Raw genomic sequence first — 17,418 nt, forward strand, 5'->3', positions numbered from 1 at the left:
GACCTTGGAAAAGACGCCGAACCCCAGATTACTCCCACTGCTGCATCAGCAGTTTGTGTGTTTATTTACATAGGAGTCAGTGTGTGAATGTGACATGCAGCTAAATTAGAGTTTAGTAGTCTCTTTGCAGCACCCTCTTCTGTCTCTGCACCAAACTTTTCATGCTAATATGGGCTGATGATATCATGCCTTTAATATTTTTCATGACTAGCTCAAAGCAGTGTCTCCAGTATGAATATTCTGTATTGTTAATGTCCCTGGTTGTAGGTGTAAGATGGCTGTTACTATTTGACAGCTGCTGAAGGTCTGATAACGCTAGAGGTTAAAGTTGGAGGTATGTGCCTGGTGCTCTACTGCATATGCTGCAGGTTTCCAGTGTTTCTGTACGACACTCAGAGGACAAAGAGACTTCATGAGTTATATAGATCATTATCGCTCTGAAGTTTGAGTATGAACAGCTAACGACCATCTTTAGAGGAGCTGTAAGTGAGCCTCTTTGATGGCTCTACCTCGTCAATGTGCAGTGATGTTTCAGCTCTTTTCCTGCACCCCGAGCTCGACTCTTTCCCCCGCTGATGTCCTCATAAAGACTTTGACATTCACGCCCAGCCACAAAACCCTGCCTCCACCCAGCAGTACCCCTCTCCACTTCAAAGGCCGCTGAACATTTCCATCAATAATGCAGGCAGATTTCAGCTCAGCGGGCCAGATTGAGATCCACTTGCATGCCCCCTCGTCACCCCTGTAACACTCCCCAAACCTTTCCTCCTCATTCATAACTCATCTGTCTGCAGAGGGCTCACTTTGTCCTGTCAGGATCCTGCTCGTTCAGGCTGGAAGATCCAACACGGATAGTGCACCCGACAGGCCGACAGCTCTTCTTATCAGCTGCAAAGTCTCCATTATCTTCCTCTATCCTGCTTTTATTTTTTCACCTCTATGCTCAAAGTTATTTTCAGTATGAAAGCAGATTCACTCTCTGCAGTTATCCCCTTTATAGTCTGGACATGTTGATGGTAGTACAGAGAAAAAGAGCGAGTCTATAGATGCAGAGTCATCCCCAGTGAGGTGACAGTAATGTCCAAAGAGCCACAGAGCCGCACAGAGAAGCAATAAAGAATAGATATGATTTCATCCAGCAGTTTCTGTCTCTGGCACCAGGAGTCTTCAGAGTTTATATTTAGGCTGTCAAGATTAATCACATTAATATAAATGAACAATAAGGACAGGGAGACTGAACAAACCACTAGGAAAATGATGTCAGACTTCATAGATGAGCCAACCATCAAGATAACCTGACATGCCAGATAGACTGTTTCACACATTCATTACATGGATATTCCACATTCATCTAAAAAAATTGGCTAAAGATGGTAAATATTAACCTTGCAAAGCAGATGGATTCACCCATTTCTGTGTTTCTCACTGGTGAATTCATCTTGCAAAGCTCCCGTCTGACCAGTTGGGCCCAGTTAGAAAGTGACAGGACCAATCAGTGACGAGGGGCAGGACTTTCGGGAACGGCGGAGTCGTCACGTAAGCAAGCAGCAAGTAGAGGCCGGTGCAATTATGGTGGACGAGATTAGCGTGGATGCTGCTAAAGCGCCAGTTTTATCAGAACTTGATGACATTTCTTTGTTAAAAGAAGAATGAAGAACAACAGTGAGTTGTTTTCTTTTCAAAAACCACTAAAGTGTACTGACATGTCTAGTCACCATAGTTTGCGTTATACATCTCGGTTTGGGGCTACAACGTCCTGTGTTTTGTTGCTCTGATTGGCCCGTAAAGATGTGACGGACAGAATGGCCATCCAATCACCCTCCGAGTTTTTTTTTCAAAGGCTCTGCTCTTTCCCATGCTGTCTATGGAAGGTTTACCAGATGGATGTGTGAAACAATCCATCTGGTCTGCCAGGTTGGGTAAAAATGGGTTTGAGAGGCAAAATGGGGCAAAAGAGTGGAAAAAATGGGGTACACACTGAAGAGGGTTGTGACCAGCGAATATTTAAAGAGGTGTTTATTATCCATTTAAAAAGATATCCTTAAAATGTGTTTCTTTGAAAATAAACCCTTAGTTGAGTGACATTTGTGCCTAGATGTAGGAAAGGTGTGCTGAAACACTAAAAAAACGTACACTGTTGGATTTATTGATTGTACTTTTTTTTACATGTTATGAACAGAAAGTGCCCAAACCTGATGGGTTTATAAGACACCAGAAACACCAGTGCAGTGTTACAAAAACTCTTGTTTATTCCCAACCAGAACAGAGCTGCACCATCTTTTCCCAGCTCAGTAATAAACAAAACATTCTGCCTTTCTCCCAGGCTTTGCAGATAAAATCTGCTTTCATAAAAGGTTTCTCTACTGAAGCAGGTTTTCATTTTTATCCAACACAAAAAAATCTGTATTAATAAAAGATGTTTTAGAAAAGTTTAATCCCTTTTAAATCATCTTAAATCAGACAGTAAAACAGTAAATGGTTCTCATCTCAGTGTTCCCAAAATCACAGAACAAACAACACTGAATTAAGTCAAATTAAATTAGATAAATGGATTTATACAGGGGTCTTTGAGCACTTTAACCACCTCCAGGGATGGTGGGGGTCCCTGGTCTCTGGTGCTGTTATTCTGGGGTCACATGTTGAAAAGGAGAGCCCCCATCACAGAGGATATCCTGGCCTTTCTGATGAGTTATCATTTGCTGAGTCGTGTTATTTGCTGCAGGAGCTCTGCTTTTTCCAACTGACAGCCTGCTGATAGTCAGTCTCTAATGGTGTCATTTATAAAACTTTCAGGGTCCTCTAAAAGACATGAGCCGTGATTTAAGGCATGTTTTAGAGCAAACACATTCTCCTTTGGTAAACAGACCCAAATGGAAAAGAATGGTTGCCCTTAGCCTGGTGGTTGTGTGGTGTGTCCCATGAAGGGAGGCTCAGGCTAAAATCTGGCCCTTGGCCCTTTTCCTGCATGTCGATCCTCAGTTTCTACCCCCAGGTATCGCTCTATCCTCTGTCCTGTCGTAAAAGCCCAAAAATCAGTGTTAAAAGACTGCATGGATAGGGTGTCACCAGGGTCTTGAAAGTGTTTAATGCAGTGATACTCAACGCGTGGCTCTAGAGCCACATGTGGCTCTTTGTGAAGAAATGTGGCTCTTTTATGTCTTAATTTGAAATATGATTACCCCAGAAAATAACATTAGAAAGGGAAACTTTGACCTCAGAATCATCCATTGCAAATTGTTTCCCACACTTAAACAGCAGGCATAAATTGTCAACCTTTATTTTTTGTCTGTATATTTCCATTGCCCTTATTTGCAATTTTTTTGCCCTTTTTTAAAAAACCCTTTTTGCCACTTTAATTCTGCTCTTTGCAAATTGTATTTTTTTTCCCTTTTTTGCCACTTTTTTACCCTTTCAAGTTGCCTTTTGCCAGTACATGTCACCTTTTCCCATTTCCCCCTCCTTTTTCCTGCTTTTGCCAATTTTAGTCATTTTTCACTCATTTTCCCCCACCTTTTTGCTACTTTTTGCTACTTTTAGTTATTTTTCACTCATTTTCCCCCACCTTTTTGCTACTTTTTGCTACTTTTAGTTATTTTTCACTCATTTTCCCCCACCTTTTTGCTACTTTTTGCTAATTTTAGTTATTTTTCACTCATTTTCCCCCACCTTTTTACTAATTTTTTTCCAATTTGAGTTATTTTTCACTCATTGTCCCCCACCTTTTTGCTGCCTTTTGCCAATTTGAGTTATTTTTCACACATTGTTTCCCATCTTTTGCTGCTTTTTGCCAATTTTAGTAATTTTTCACTCATTTTCCCCCACCTTTTTCCTGCTTTTTGCACATTTTAGTTATTTTTCACTCATTGTCCCCCACCTTTTTGCTGCCTTTTGCCAATTTGAGTTATTTTTCACTCATTGTTTCCCACCTTTTGCTGCTTTTTGCCAATTTGAGTCATTTCTCACTCATTTCCCCCCCACCTTGTTGCTACTTTTTGCCAGTTTTAGCCCCTTTTAACTCATTTTTTTGCCGCTTTTGTAGCATTATTGCCACCTGTTAATCATTGTTTTTGTCATGTCTCACCCATTTCTGCCACTTTTTCTCCACATTTTCTGTCTATTTTACCCAGTTTTTGCCTGTTTCTGCTTGTCGCTGCCTGTTCACCTATTTTGGCCACTTTGTTTGCAGCTTTTTTACCTACTTTTGCCAGCTTTAACTTATTTGTATTGCCACTTTCACCCACTTTCACCTCTTAGATTGTGGCTCTTGCAAAGGTTTTTTTTTTTTTTTTTTTTTTTTTTAAACTTTGTCTCTTTGGTTGAGTAAAACTGGTGTAAAGTTTCTAAATCTATCAACAACACTTAAGGCTTTTAAAAGGTATGAAAAAAATCTTAAATGCAAAATTATGAGGTCTGAAATCGTGTTGTTGTTTCTTATATTCATCCATAGAGGTGGGAGGCAAGTTTTGCTTCTTTCATGGTTTTTATTCAGACTTAATCTCTTTTTCTCATACTTTGTTCTCACGACTGGAAAATTGTATTAAAAAGAGAAGAAGAGCATTTATGAAACTGAGTGTTCAAACAAAGATCAGGAGCTGAGCCTGCAGATTGATCTCTCTTTGTTCTCACTGCTCCTCTGCAGGGCTCACAGTGCTTCACTGCCCTCTAGTGGTGTAGATTTGCTACTACCTCAAGTATGACTGACATTTGTGTCTGGCCAACATAAAACAAACAAGCCTGTGACCTTTGTTCAACTCCCCTGGTTTCTATTAAATCTGAGTTTGGCCATCAGATCGCTGTAATCACATCATTTTGTTTCCTGAACTGAGATTTATTTGTGTAACCTAGATACTCTGCCATGGAAACGCACCGCTGATTCAACCTTTCATTCATAGTTTTCTTTGTGTCTCAGCCATGCAGCAGAATCCACAGGAGACAAATTTATCTCCACTATCCCACCTACACCTCCACCTACTGTCTGCCTGTGCTTTAGTCTCAGAGGCAGTGGAAACCCGACAGCTCCCTGAACATCGACTCTGCTGCAGGAGAACTGCAGCTCACAGACAACTGGGCAATCTGGAAACTATTACGCTCTGAGCTGTGATGGATCATGTGGAAGGCATGTCCGCTGCTCTGGGTTTTGTCATCATAAAGCCAAGCCGTGTGCGTGAGAACTCAGCAAGTCTCTCCATAAAAGAGTCATATCATGACTTTTGAACAAGCCATAAAATGTCTTTAAGCAGGAAGTCTTTAGTGTTTATACACTGGCACGCTGCAGACTTTCTTTAACTCTTTCATGCTCCTGTCAGCTTTTAAAAAAATCATACTTTCTAAAAATCAGATATCTGACAACCTTATTTTGTCCAATCAACATTTACAATGACCTCAAAAAGATTCAACCCACAGAGGGTAGTTTTATTAGATATCGTTTAAACTTTTGGGGGGTTGATATGATCTACTGCAGATTTGTGTTGTCTATTTGAAGAAGAGATGTTAAAAAATACCCCATTTATGTTGATAAATGTAATTATAATAATAATAATAATATCTTGAATTTATATAGCGCCTTTCAAGAAACCCAAGGACGCTAAATGTAAGTCATTGAATACTGTCTTCACTTCTTTGGTAGGGGCGCAGCTCAGTAGCGGCTACGTCACGTGTTTTGTTGCTCTGATTGGCCCGTAAAGATGTGACATACAGAACGTTCATCCAATCACCCTCTGAGTTTTTTTCCAAATGCTCTGCCCTTTCCCAAATGCTGTCTATGGAAGGTTTACCAGATGGATGTGTGACACAAAACCATTTGGTGGGCCAGGTTATGTTTCATCATTTATTTTGTCTAATGTATACCACCGGTGTTATGGTTCAACTGGTGTTGGTTTAACTGGTGACACTTGTAGCCAACCAATATGCTGCTTGCTTCCTGATTATATGAACTGATCAGTGTCTTCAGAGATAAAATGATGCTTGGAAAGAGTTTGTTGGGTCACAATGAAATTCACAGAGATAAATATTAGAGAAGAACATTTAGATGACTTCACAGATGCCTGATTAAGACAAAGCCAAGCAGTGCTTATGTCCCTGAAAGCACTGGAATCCTGTTTATGTAACAGACATATGAAACATGACAGAAAGTCTCATGTGAAGGTTGTACAAGAGTTTCAGAGGGCCCCAGATGATTTTCAGGCCCCAAATCAGACTGCAGAGTACTGAAGTTAGGGAAAGACTGACCTAGAGCTTTTTCCTTGTTAACTCTTTTTCCTTTGTGTCCTCGTTCAGGTCCTTGGCACCCCGTCTGAGGATACCTGGCCTGGTGTGAACTCTCTGCCTCACTTCAAGCCAGGTGAGACCTAAACCTTTTTTTAAAGACTATCTCATGGGCTTCTTTGCCTGTTTTATGATAGGACAGCCAGAGACAGACTGGAAATGTGAGAGGGGGCATGCACCAAACAGCCCCAAGACCAAGAATCGAACCTTCGACCAGTGCAATGAGGACCATAGCCTCTGTCTGTGGGCACCTGCTCTAACTACTGATCTAAACTGGTGCCTGACCTTCACCGTTATTATGAAGCTTTTATACAGTTTCACTGAAGTTGGGTTGTATGAGGTATTTGCCAATTGTAAATGTACTAATTACAGGAAATCCCAGTCAGTTTGACATCACCTTAGTTTCGGTGCTTTTTCCGGCCCTCATTGTGGCTTACTTACAAAAACTGACCATTGGTTGGCTCAGCTGGATTCATTAAGTCTGTTTAAAGTAGCTCCATGTGCTTAATAGTTTACTTTTCCTCAGGTAATATCCAACCTTACAGAGTGGTGGATTGTCCAGATTCCATGTCTGTCATCAGGTGAATCCATTCCGCAAAGCTGCAAGCTGAAATGCTTGTTTCTGGTCAGAAACGGCTGCACCAATCAGAGTAATGTGAGGAGAAAGGTGGTATCCAATGGCATGTTTTAGTTGTATTACAAGCTTGTACTCAAGCTGGTAAAGAGATTAGTGTGGATGGCAGCAGTCTCATCAGAACTGGACAAAATGTCTTTATGGCAAAGAGCCACTCTGAGAGGTTTTCTTGGTGTTAAAGATGTTCTTGCTCTAGGGTCCGGTGCTCTGGGCACCGGTTGTACCCAGAGGCAGTGTGTCCATATAGGCAAACTAGGCAGCTACTCAGACCAGCACTGTGGCAGGGGCGATAAAAATAAGCATCTTAAAATATACAGTGTAACCAACCAATTGCAATTTGCCTGCTCAGTAAGGTAAACACCCTGGATTACAGTTGGATTTGTGCACCTGCCCCTGTTGCACATTAATTTGAATCAGGTTATTAGAGTTAATACACACACCCATGAGTTTTATATTGTGTGCAGCTGCAAAAGATCCGCTTGTTGACTCAGACTGACTTTAATATTGTTGATGATTTAAGCAGAATTGCTTCGTAAAAGCCTGTTTGCATTCTGTCTTGTGTGGTGTTGTTAATGTGTTGTTTCTTGTATAGCTGCAAAGGGACTGACTTAACATATATTAAGCTACATGCTGCAAGTGTAGCATCTGTGTTGTGATAAGCAGCATTGTGTCTGTTCTAGCTCAAGAGTGATCTTGTGTCGCTGTCTATGGTGCTGAATTGACAGCTGTCACTCAGATAGAGACAGAGAGAGAGAGAGGAAAGACAATGCCATCAATAGCTGATTTTAAGCAGTTACTGTATTTATTGATGCAATTCAGTGACTTTTTATCTTTTGCTGATTGTCTGTAACAAAACAATATCTTTGTCCTGTGACCTTGGGATTCACAGATGAACTGGTATTGATGGGTGCTGAGGGGCAGCAAAACAGCCTCTTTCCCAGAGTGGCACTCGAGCGGCTCGGGTTCAAGTCTGGCTTGTTGCTCTTTCACTGGATGTAATTCCTCACTCTCTCGTCCCTGTTTCCAGCTCTATCCACTCTCTATCGCCTTAAAATAAAGGCAAAAGACACCTACATAAATCTTAAGGAAAAAAAAAGTTCTGCTCTTCTCCGGACCAGCTTCAGGAAAAGTTTATGTTATGAACAAACTCCACTGATAGGACAAGGATCAGGTGCCCTCCAAGGATAAGTGACAAAGTTAATAAATAAATGGCATCCAGGTTATTTCCTAAAAAAGTCTATATTAAACAAAAGCAGTCAAAACTGAAGATCTAGGGCAGATGCTGATTTACTCGTACGTGTATACACCTCACAGCCTCCACGCTAGGCTATGAACAAGAAGTCAAGTACTATAAAGGCTGAGTGTAGCAGAAGTTGTATTGAGGTTTTCTTCCTCATACTATTAATACATTGCGTTACAAATTATAATCCAGACAATATTTTTCTCTGATTTTCCTAAATATTCAATGCAAATGACAGTCAGTATAATTTTCAAGTCATCAACTGTCAGATTAATTATTCAGATTTTATTAAACAAACCTCCCAATGATAACTTTTTTTCCTTCAAAAAAAAAAAAAAAAACCTCAAAATGCACTGTTCCAAATTATTATGCACAACAGAGTTTCAGAGGATTTTTTGGGTTCTAAATAAATGAAAATGATCATTTGTTGAATTTGTAGCATTATATCACCTTCACAATTCTTGCATCCATTGAACTTGTGAGTTTTTGGAGAGTTTCTGCTTGAATTTCTTTGCAAGATGTCAGAACATCCTCCCAGAGCTGCTGTTTTGATGTAAACTGCCTCCCACCCTCATAGATCTTTAGCTTGAGGATGCTCCAAAGGTTATCAACAGGGTTGAGGTCAGGGGAGGATGGGGGCCACACCATGAGTTTCTCTCCTTTTATGCCCATAACAGCCAATGACACAGAGGGATTCTTTGCAGCATGAAATGGAGCATTGTCATGCATGAAGATAATTTTGCTATGGAAGGCACAGTTCTTCTTTTTGTACCATGGAAGAAAGTGGTCAGTCAGAAACTCTATATACTTTGCCAAGGTCATTTTTTCACACCTTCAGGGACCCTAAAGGGGACTACCAGCTCACTCCTCATGAATCCGGCCAAAAAATGACTCCACCCCCTTCTTGCTGATGTCACAGCCTTGTTGGGACATGGTGGCCATCCACCAACCATCCACTACTCCTCCATCTGGACTATCCAGGGTTGCACGACACTCATCAGTCAACAAGACTGTTTAAAAATGAGTCTTCATGTATTTCTGGGCCCACTGCAACCATTTCTGCTTGTGAGCATTGGTTAGGGGGGGGCTGAATAGTAGGTTTATACACAACTGCAAGTCTCTGGAGGATCCTACACCTTGAGGTTGGTGGGACTCCAGAGGCACCAGCAGCTTCAAATACCTGTTTGCTGCGTTGTAATGGCATTTTCGCATATGCTTTTTTAATCTGATGAATTTGTCTGGCAGAAACCTTCCTCATTATGACATTATCTGCATGAACCTGTCTGTGCTCTGAATCAGCCACAAATTTCTTCCCAGTACGATGATCACGTTTTATAATAAATGTGATCATTTAGTTTTATAATAATGTCTAATGTTTTCATTCCTTGTCTAAGGCACTGCACTATTTGAGGCTTTTCAGCAGCAGAGAGATCATTTTTTCATTCCCATATTGCTGAAATCTGTGGCCTGCTTAATAATGTGGAATGTTCTTCTTAAGTAGTTTTCCTTTAATTGGGCTCACCTGGGAAACTAATGATCACAGGTGTCTGAGATTGATTCCAGTGATCCAAAGAGCCCTGAGACACAACACCATCCACAAGTTCAACTGAAAAAGAAAACATTGAATTTCTATGACACTAAAATCCAATTTGCATAAGAAATTTGAACGCGGTGTAGTGAGGGGAGTAGCATGTTTTTACTGATAGTAAAGCATGGGACAGTAAGAAGTGTACAGAGCGTTTAATCTGTTCATGTTTGACTCTTTGACTTACGGCTGGTTGGATGTTTGACTTCTTAGCAAGGCCAACTGGAGCTTGGATCTATTAGAAACTAGCTGATAAGGGATTTCATCACCTTGCATAGGGAAGCTGAATGTTCTTCAATAAACAAATTAGTTTTCATAGATGCATGTATGCCGGGACAAGAATTGTGTTCCAGTTAAACATCCTAACTGAGCTGCAGTGGTTGCTTGACTAAGCTGTGCATGTAAACGCACAGGCTGTTCACACTGAGACCCAGAGTTTATGTATTCAAACCTGAATATTATAATTAACCAGTGGGACAGTCTCCAAAAAGCCCACTGTACTGCAGCAGCAGCAGGAGGAGGAGGAGGAGGGGCGGGGGTGGCAGCTCTGCCAGGGCAGCCGTGCCCTCTGGGAGCTCATTAGGGCTTTTTAGAGGGAACATGAATAGAGGGACTGCAGATTAGTGTTAGCTTATGGAGGGTAGAAGAGCTGGAGTGGAGGAGAGGGGACAGGCAAAGATGGACATAAAGAGGGCTTGAGTGATGGAGCGGGGCAGTGAGGCATCACAGAGCTGTATGACCCAGCCTCCCATCTCCAGTGGCCAATTAGGGACCAACTGGGGTGATTGTCACGGTCACATGCACACACAACACGTACAAATGTGATCTCTCATCCTGTGACCATGGCGACAGTTGGCTCTCTTTTGCCTAGCTCACACTGTGTGGAACAGCTGTGGAACCGTCTGAGCCACAGACCCACACACTCACACGGGGCAGCTTTGCCTGAGTCCAGCCTCGGAGCGCTGCATCTGTTCTGATGAAGTCTGCACGTCTGAAGTTAAAAAGGCTGAACTTTAACTGGAGGAGTGAGATGTCACCAGAGATGATCTTGTTTAACTCTACCACTGAGTGAGGCTCATGAGAGTCACAGTAAAGAAAAATGGCAATGTGCAGTACATCACAATCAGGAGAGGATTTACACACGTGGACGTTACAGTTGGTTCTACCATTACAGAGAGAAAACCCACAATGCTCCCTGAAATAACTTGAAACTGACAAAAGTAATAATAAATGAAAATTAACTGATGAAAATCAGACATTGCTTTTCAAATGTGGCTGAACAGAATCATTAAAAAAACTAATGGCTGAAAGGACTAAAATGATGATACCCTAAACTCAATATGTTGTTGACAACCTTTTGAGGCAATCATTGCAATCAGGCGATTTCTGTAAACTCAGTGAGACTTCTGCACCTGTCCCAGGTATTTTGGCACACTCCTTGTGAGCAAACTGCTTCAGCTGATTTAGATAAGGGCTCATAGAAGGCCACTTCAGAATAGTCCAGTGTTTTGTTCTTATCCATTCTTGACTGTTTTTAACTCTGTGTTTGGGGTCATTATCCTGTTTGAGGACCCATGACCTGCAACTGAGACCAAGTTTTCTGACACTGGGCTGCACATCTGGCTCCACAATGCCTTGATAGTCTTGAGGTTTCATTGTACCCTGCACAGATTTAATCACCCTGTGCCTGATACAGCAAAGCCCCAGAACATAACCAGGCCTCCTCCATGTTTCACTGTAGCTACAGTCTTCTTTTCTTTGGATGCTTCATTTTTTTAACATAGAGCTGATGTGACTGTCTAAAAAGTTTCAGTTTTGTCTCACCTGTCCAAAGGACATTCTTCCCGAAGCTCTGTGGCTTGTCAACATGCATTTTTGTTAATTTCAAGTCCGACTTTTTTACGATTTGCTTTAAATAGTGGAGTCTTCCTTGGTCGTCTTCCATTAAAGAGATATTTCTGGATTGCTGAAGTTGGGTGGTATGAGGTGCTTGGCTATAGTAGTGGCATTAGCCTCCAGTGGTTTCTATGAAAGTTGCTCTTGTAGTTGTTACGAGCTCAGAGAGATCTGCAGCATAATGGCTGTAGATAGGAGTGTTTTATCTGCATAGTTTAACCAGTTTTATGTAAATATAGGCCAATTAAATATGTTGGCTTGCCTGTACGCTGTCAAAAACTTACAGAGCGATTAATTTCCCAAAAAACCTCTGTGTCAGGCACTAATTTATGATGCAGTTTTCAGCATTTTGTCTCCTTCCACCTCGGACAACAGTTGTTGTCTGCAGAGTCACTCCCATCTCAGCTGCTGAAGCTTGGAACTCCTTCAGAGTAGTCATAGGTGTCTTAGTGTCCTCTCTCACTAGCCTCCTTCTTGCACGCTCACGCAGTTTGTGAGGACAGCCTGATCACACATGTGAAATATTCCTTCCATTTCTAGATGATAGATTTAACTCTGGGGACTTATAATTGTCAGTAACCTTTTCTCTGAAATGCTCAGAGACATCTTTTGTCTTCATGGTGTAATAGTAGCCAGGAACACTGATTAACCAGTGACTGGACCTTCCAGACACAGGAGTCTTTATACTACAGTCACTTGACTGCACTCAGGTGATCCCCAATCCACTAATTGTGAAACTACTAGCACCAGTCAGCTGGACCTCTGTTGAATTAGGTCAGTCACTTTAAAGAGGTGAATATTAATGCATTCACTCATTTTAAATAACAGATTTTTATTTAATCAACATTATTTTGTAGAAATCTCTTTTTGCTTTGACATTGCAGAGGTTTTTTTGGTCAAAAAAGTCAAACCATATCAACCACGATTGATCTATAAAATCAAGTGAAGGGTAAAACTTACATTCTACACTCTTTAGCTGATGGCTGATGTTTGTAGACATGGCTCATACCAAGGCTAAACCAATTCATCTGTGCATTCAACATTTAACATTCTTCTAATGCCTTAGAGCAGTGGTTTTCAAACTTTTTTGCCCAAGGCACACCAAAGGTTAAGCCAAAATCTAAAGGCACACAATATTCACATTGTTAAAAGTGATGCAAAAACATCACAAAATTGGACAAACAGTGGCCAAACAATGGGTTAACAGTGGCACAAACATGTTGAAAGTGTCAATAAGGTGAAAAGACATGGCAAAAGTAGTAAAAATGGCATTAAAGTGATGAAAAAATGTGGCAAAATGGGAAAAAAGTGGCAGAGCAACTGCAACGGCAAAATAGGTGAAATTGACACAATGTTGCAATAATGGGTTCAAAGTTGCCAAAAGGTGGTAAAAAGGGATTAAAAATGATGAAGAGTTGGCGCGCCAGTAGTCGAGTGGTTAAGGCGCATGCCATATACGCAGGCGACCCGGGTTCGAATCCGGCCCATGGCACTATTTCCTAAACTCTCTCCCCGCTCTCTCCCCTGTTTCTGACTCTATCCACTGTCCTATCAAAAAAAAGGCCAAAAATAAATCTTTAAAAAAGAAAAATGATGAAGAGTTTGCCCAACTATAGCAAAATTGGCATAAAAAAGTGGCCAGACAATGAGTTAAAAGTGGCAAAACTAGTGAAAATGTCAAAAAGGATGCAATAATGGATGACCAGTAGCAAAAAAGTTAGTAAAAATTGGTTAAATCATGAAAAATATGGCAAAATAGGGCAAAAAGGGGCCAAACAAAGGCAAAAATGGGTGAAAATTGGCATAATGTGATAAAAATTATTAAAAGTTGCAAACAACTGGTAAAAAGAGGTTAAAAGTGATGAAAGAATTGGCAAAAATGCTGCTGATCCAACACACATGCACTGATATCAATAAACCACACCTGGGGAGGGCCCCATTCTCTGATTTTTTTTTTGGTCAGGGGTCCAGCCAGATCTGTGCGCAGGCCTGGTTACAGTTCTTGCCATAAAGTTGTAGTAATAACGTATGGTTATACAAATTCCCAAGACACACCTAGACTTGCCACAAGGCACACTAGAGTCCCTTGTCACACCATTATAGAACCACTGCCCTAGAGAGCCTCAGATAAGAGAGGATGTCGTCCTGTTACACTCACTTCCCTCGTTTTAAAACGGTCTCCCTGTATAGTCATGGCTTGTCCAAATCCTCACATTGCAGTTCCTGCAGCCATCAGCAGATGGCAGTGTTGCATCAGTGTAGAAACTCTCCCGTGATGGCGGATCATATTCCACAGCGTCACTGAGCTCCTCTGAGCTCCCTGTCATCAAAACACAGACACGGCATCACTCTTCAGCTCATGATTCATCACATTCACTACAGAATGCTCTCCATATTTCCTCCTTCATTCCCGTCTTTACAGCACATTTTTTAAGCTTGGATTTCAGCCCTGGCTCTTTGCAGTCAGACGCCACTTATTTTTGACATTTTTGTGGCTGTGAGAAGGCTCCATGGATTCTAACTCACACTCAGACTCCCTCTACTGCCTTACCCATTGAAATGTAAGGTTTTCTTACACACTGCACCACATTTAAGAACAATTTTAGTTGTGTGTTGTGTTTTTGGAGGTAATATAATGTATAATTTATATTTAATTGAAGTTTGTCGCACGTCATCTTATTTATTTACTGGCAGGAAAAATGTTTTATACAGTATGTGCAACAGTTAACCTGAACCTGAACTCCCCAGGAACCAAGCCAGGCTCTGGTCCTGTCTCAGTTATTTTTGCAGCATTAAAGAAAACTACGCCCAGAGATTAGAAGCATAGGGATGCAATGATATTGCATTGGCACCCAGTGCTATGTTTTTGCACACATAACTCTCAGCAGAGAGGATGCGAAATGACGTATTCCTCTGCAGCTCAGCTCCACAAATGATGCTATATCCACACACACCATAAAAACATGCAATGACTTACTAAATCCACCAATTAAGTTGTTGATGCGTCTATATCTGTATCATATTCAACCCCATTTATTAATATACACTCGCTGAAATTGAAATAAAAACACATTATTGTTAGCTAAATGGAGCAAATACTGATACCAGATTCTCAGACCCCCTGCTTATACAATGCATTAACATGGATTTTTATCTGATTTGGGTGCTAAGACTCCAAGTGATAACCCTGAGTGCTTTGTGCAGACACACCTTAAAGGGGACATATCAAAACTCACTTTTTCAGGCTTTTCTAACACAAATATATGCCCCTGTCCACAATCCCCTCAAGTACCAGAAAAATCCATTCTGTCTCCCCCTCGCTTTCTCCACCTTTCAGAAAATGTGTGCTGAAACAAGCAGACCCCCCCCCCCCATGATGTCATGTGGGGAGTTAGCCCCACCCACAGGTTTGGTTGGCCCTCTCTGCTTGGAAGAAAGTTCTGCCCTCCTCTCCTGAACCTCCTCCAGCTCATTTACATTTAAAGCCACAGACACAGAAACAGCTCATTCTGAGCAGGGCTGAAACAGAGGGGTTTTTTGACATGCAAACATCTATTACTGCAGTGTTTCTTCAGCAACAAACTTCACAGGCATGTTTCTGGGACCTTTGAGACCAAGATAAACTTGTCTTAAAGGGATAAAATATGTCCCCTTTAATGCATACAAACAGTCTGATACCTGATAGCTGTGATTGTGTACAGAAGTGCTCTGAGATGCCATCATCAGGACTGATAATGCAGACCCAATACAAACTGGGGCACATTTAAGACATGATTTATGTCCGCCCAGCCTCACTTGTTAACGGGAGTTGCAGCTCTTCTTACAGATCCAGACTTTTTGCCTCAGCCCAGTAATACGAGCCAGTCTTTCAGCTCCCACATGGCTCCTCATTTTGTACAGTTTTGCCTTTTCATATATCTCTAAAATGTGTCCAAAAATAGTGTAAAAGGAAGCTGTCTTTCAAAGGGAAGCCGATTCCCATTGCTTGGAGAAAGAGCCAGCTCTTAGAAGCGGCTCATCCCTGAACAACACATCACAACTCCCTCTTAACTTGTTGCCTTACAATGAGCAGTCAGTCCAACCAACAACCCTCAGAATGTGTTTTCTCAATAGGTTCTTTGCAGATGACACCACACAGCAGAGAACAGCTGTTGGGGGGCAAGAAGTGATCTCTGCATTAAGAAACATTACCAAATGCCATGTTTCCAACTGTTTACAGCTATGCCGAGCATTCAAAGTACGACAAATAAAAAAGTTCTTGATTCTTAAACTACCTTTGTGTCCTGAAAGTAGTGAAATATTAAGCCAAAAAAGTTTAAAAATCTCACAGAGAAAAATCAGCAGGCAGAAGTGAAAAAAAGCTTCACACAACGCTCATGTTAGTGATCTTTGAGTCAGTACAGGTTTGCTGTGGTTTAGCATTTTAAACTCTGATCTTGCCTGTGTTTCCTCAGCTGATGTCTAACCACTCTTGTCTCTTGTGACAGAAAATCCAGGCCTTTTAAGAGATCCAGATTGTTTGGCTCAGCTCAGTAGAGCTGGTTGTTTGGCTCTTTGAATGTGGATTTAATAACGACAAAGAACGAAGGAAGGAGGAAAGGAAACTGGCACTCAGACTGGGAACATGTAAAAAAGCTGTAGCGTAGGCTGGTCTGTGATAAGGATGGTCCTAAGTTACGTTTCACCATTTTGGATAAACGCTCATTTAAATTTCATTTAACTGACTAGTCTAAAGAGGAGAAAACCCTTAAAAAAAAGTTAAATTCCTCACAGAGTCACTGTGTTAGCAGGTGTTGAGTGACCCTGATATACTCTGTATAGCATGACTAACATTAAACGCTAGCTCTGCAAGCCTGTGCTCCTCTTTGCAGATTAGCATCTTGTTTATTATGTGGCCTCTTTTCACTTTGGTTGAGTAGTTATACGTGAGTTCAACCCTCAACTTCCAACACTTACTTGAACCACTTTTTTTCAGTTTTCTACTGAAAAAAACTGTCATACCACACTGTTCCAACTGTGCGCTAACCGCTAAGCTACCGCTGAGACTCTCATATATACATCCAGGGAAAGCTCAGACAGGAAAGCAGTGGCCATAAACTGAAGCTACAGCGGCCTCTAGTGGCATTAGGTTCATTACACAGCATTATACACCACGTTCCAAATTATTATGCAAATTATACTATTCTGTGATTTTCCTAAATAGTTGATGCAAATGACAGTCAGTAAAATTTCAAGTCATAAACCATCAGAGCGAAACTCAGATTTTGCTGAACAAACCTCCCAGTGATAAGGACTTTTTTGCAAAAATAAAAAAACTTTAAATGCACTGTTCCACATAATTATGCACAATAGAGTTTCAGAATATTTTATAGTTTGTAAAGAACTGAAAATGGTCATTTGTTAAATTAGCAGCATTAGGAGGTCATATTTACTGAAATCAAAGCAATTTCAATCAACAACATCTTAACAGGCCAAGTTCCATGTTAACAAAGGGGCCCTTCTTTGATATCACCTTCACTATTCATGCATCCATTGAATTTGGCAGCTCTGAGAGTTTCTGCTTGAATTTCTTTGCAAGATGTCAGAATATCCTCCCAGAGCTGCTGTTTTGATGTGAACTGCCTCCCACCCTCATAGATCTTTAGCTTGAGGATGCTCCAAAGGTTCTCAACAGGGTTGAGGTCAGGGGAGGATGGGGGCCACACCATTAGTTTCTCTCCTTTTATGCCTATAGCAGCCAATGACACAGAGGGATTCTTTGCTGTGTGACATTGTCATGCATGAAGAAATATTTACTAC

General features: G+C 41.2%; 1 protein-coding gene across 3 annotated transcripts in view; it reads left to right on the forward strand.

The window, feature by feature from the left end:
• cdk14 (cyclin-dependent kinase 14) overlaps positions 1-17,418 on the forward strand; it is a 391,958-nt gene that overhangs the window by 261,806 nt on the left and 112,734 nt on the right. For all 3 annotated transcript variants that reach the window (XM_041794334.1, XM_041794335.1, XM_041794336.1), the window contains one exon: positions 6,277-6,340. In XM_041794334.1, coding sequence (XP_041650268.1) covers positions 6,277-6,340 — 64 coding nt within the window. The remainder of the gene's footprint in view (positions 1-6,276; positions 6,341-17,418) is intronic.

The sequence above is a fragment of the Cheilinus undulatus genome, linkage group 8 (genome assembly GCF_018320785.1).
Source record: "Cheilinus undulatus linkage group 8, ASM1832078v1, whole genome shotgun sequence".
Taxonomy (NCBI): Eukaryota; Metazoa; Chordata; class Actinopteri; order Labriformes; family Labridae; genus Cheilinus; species Cheilinus undulatus.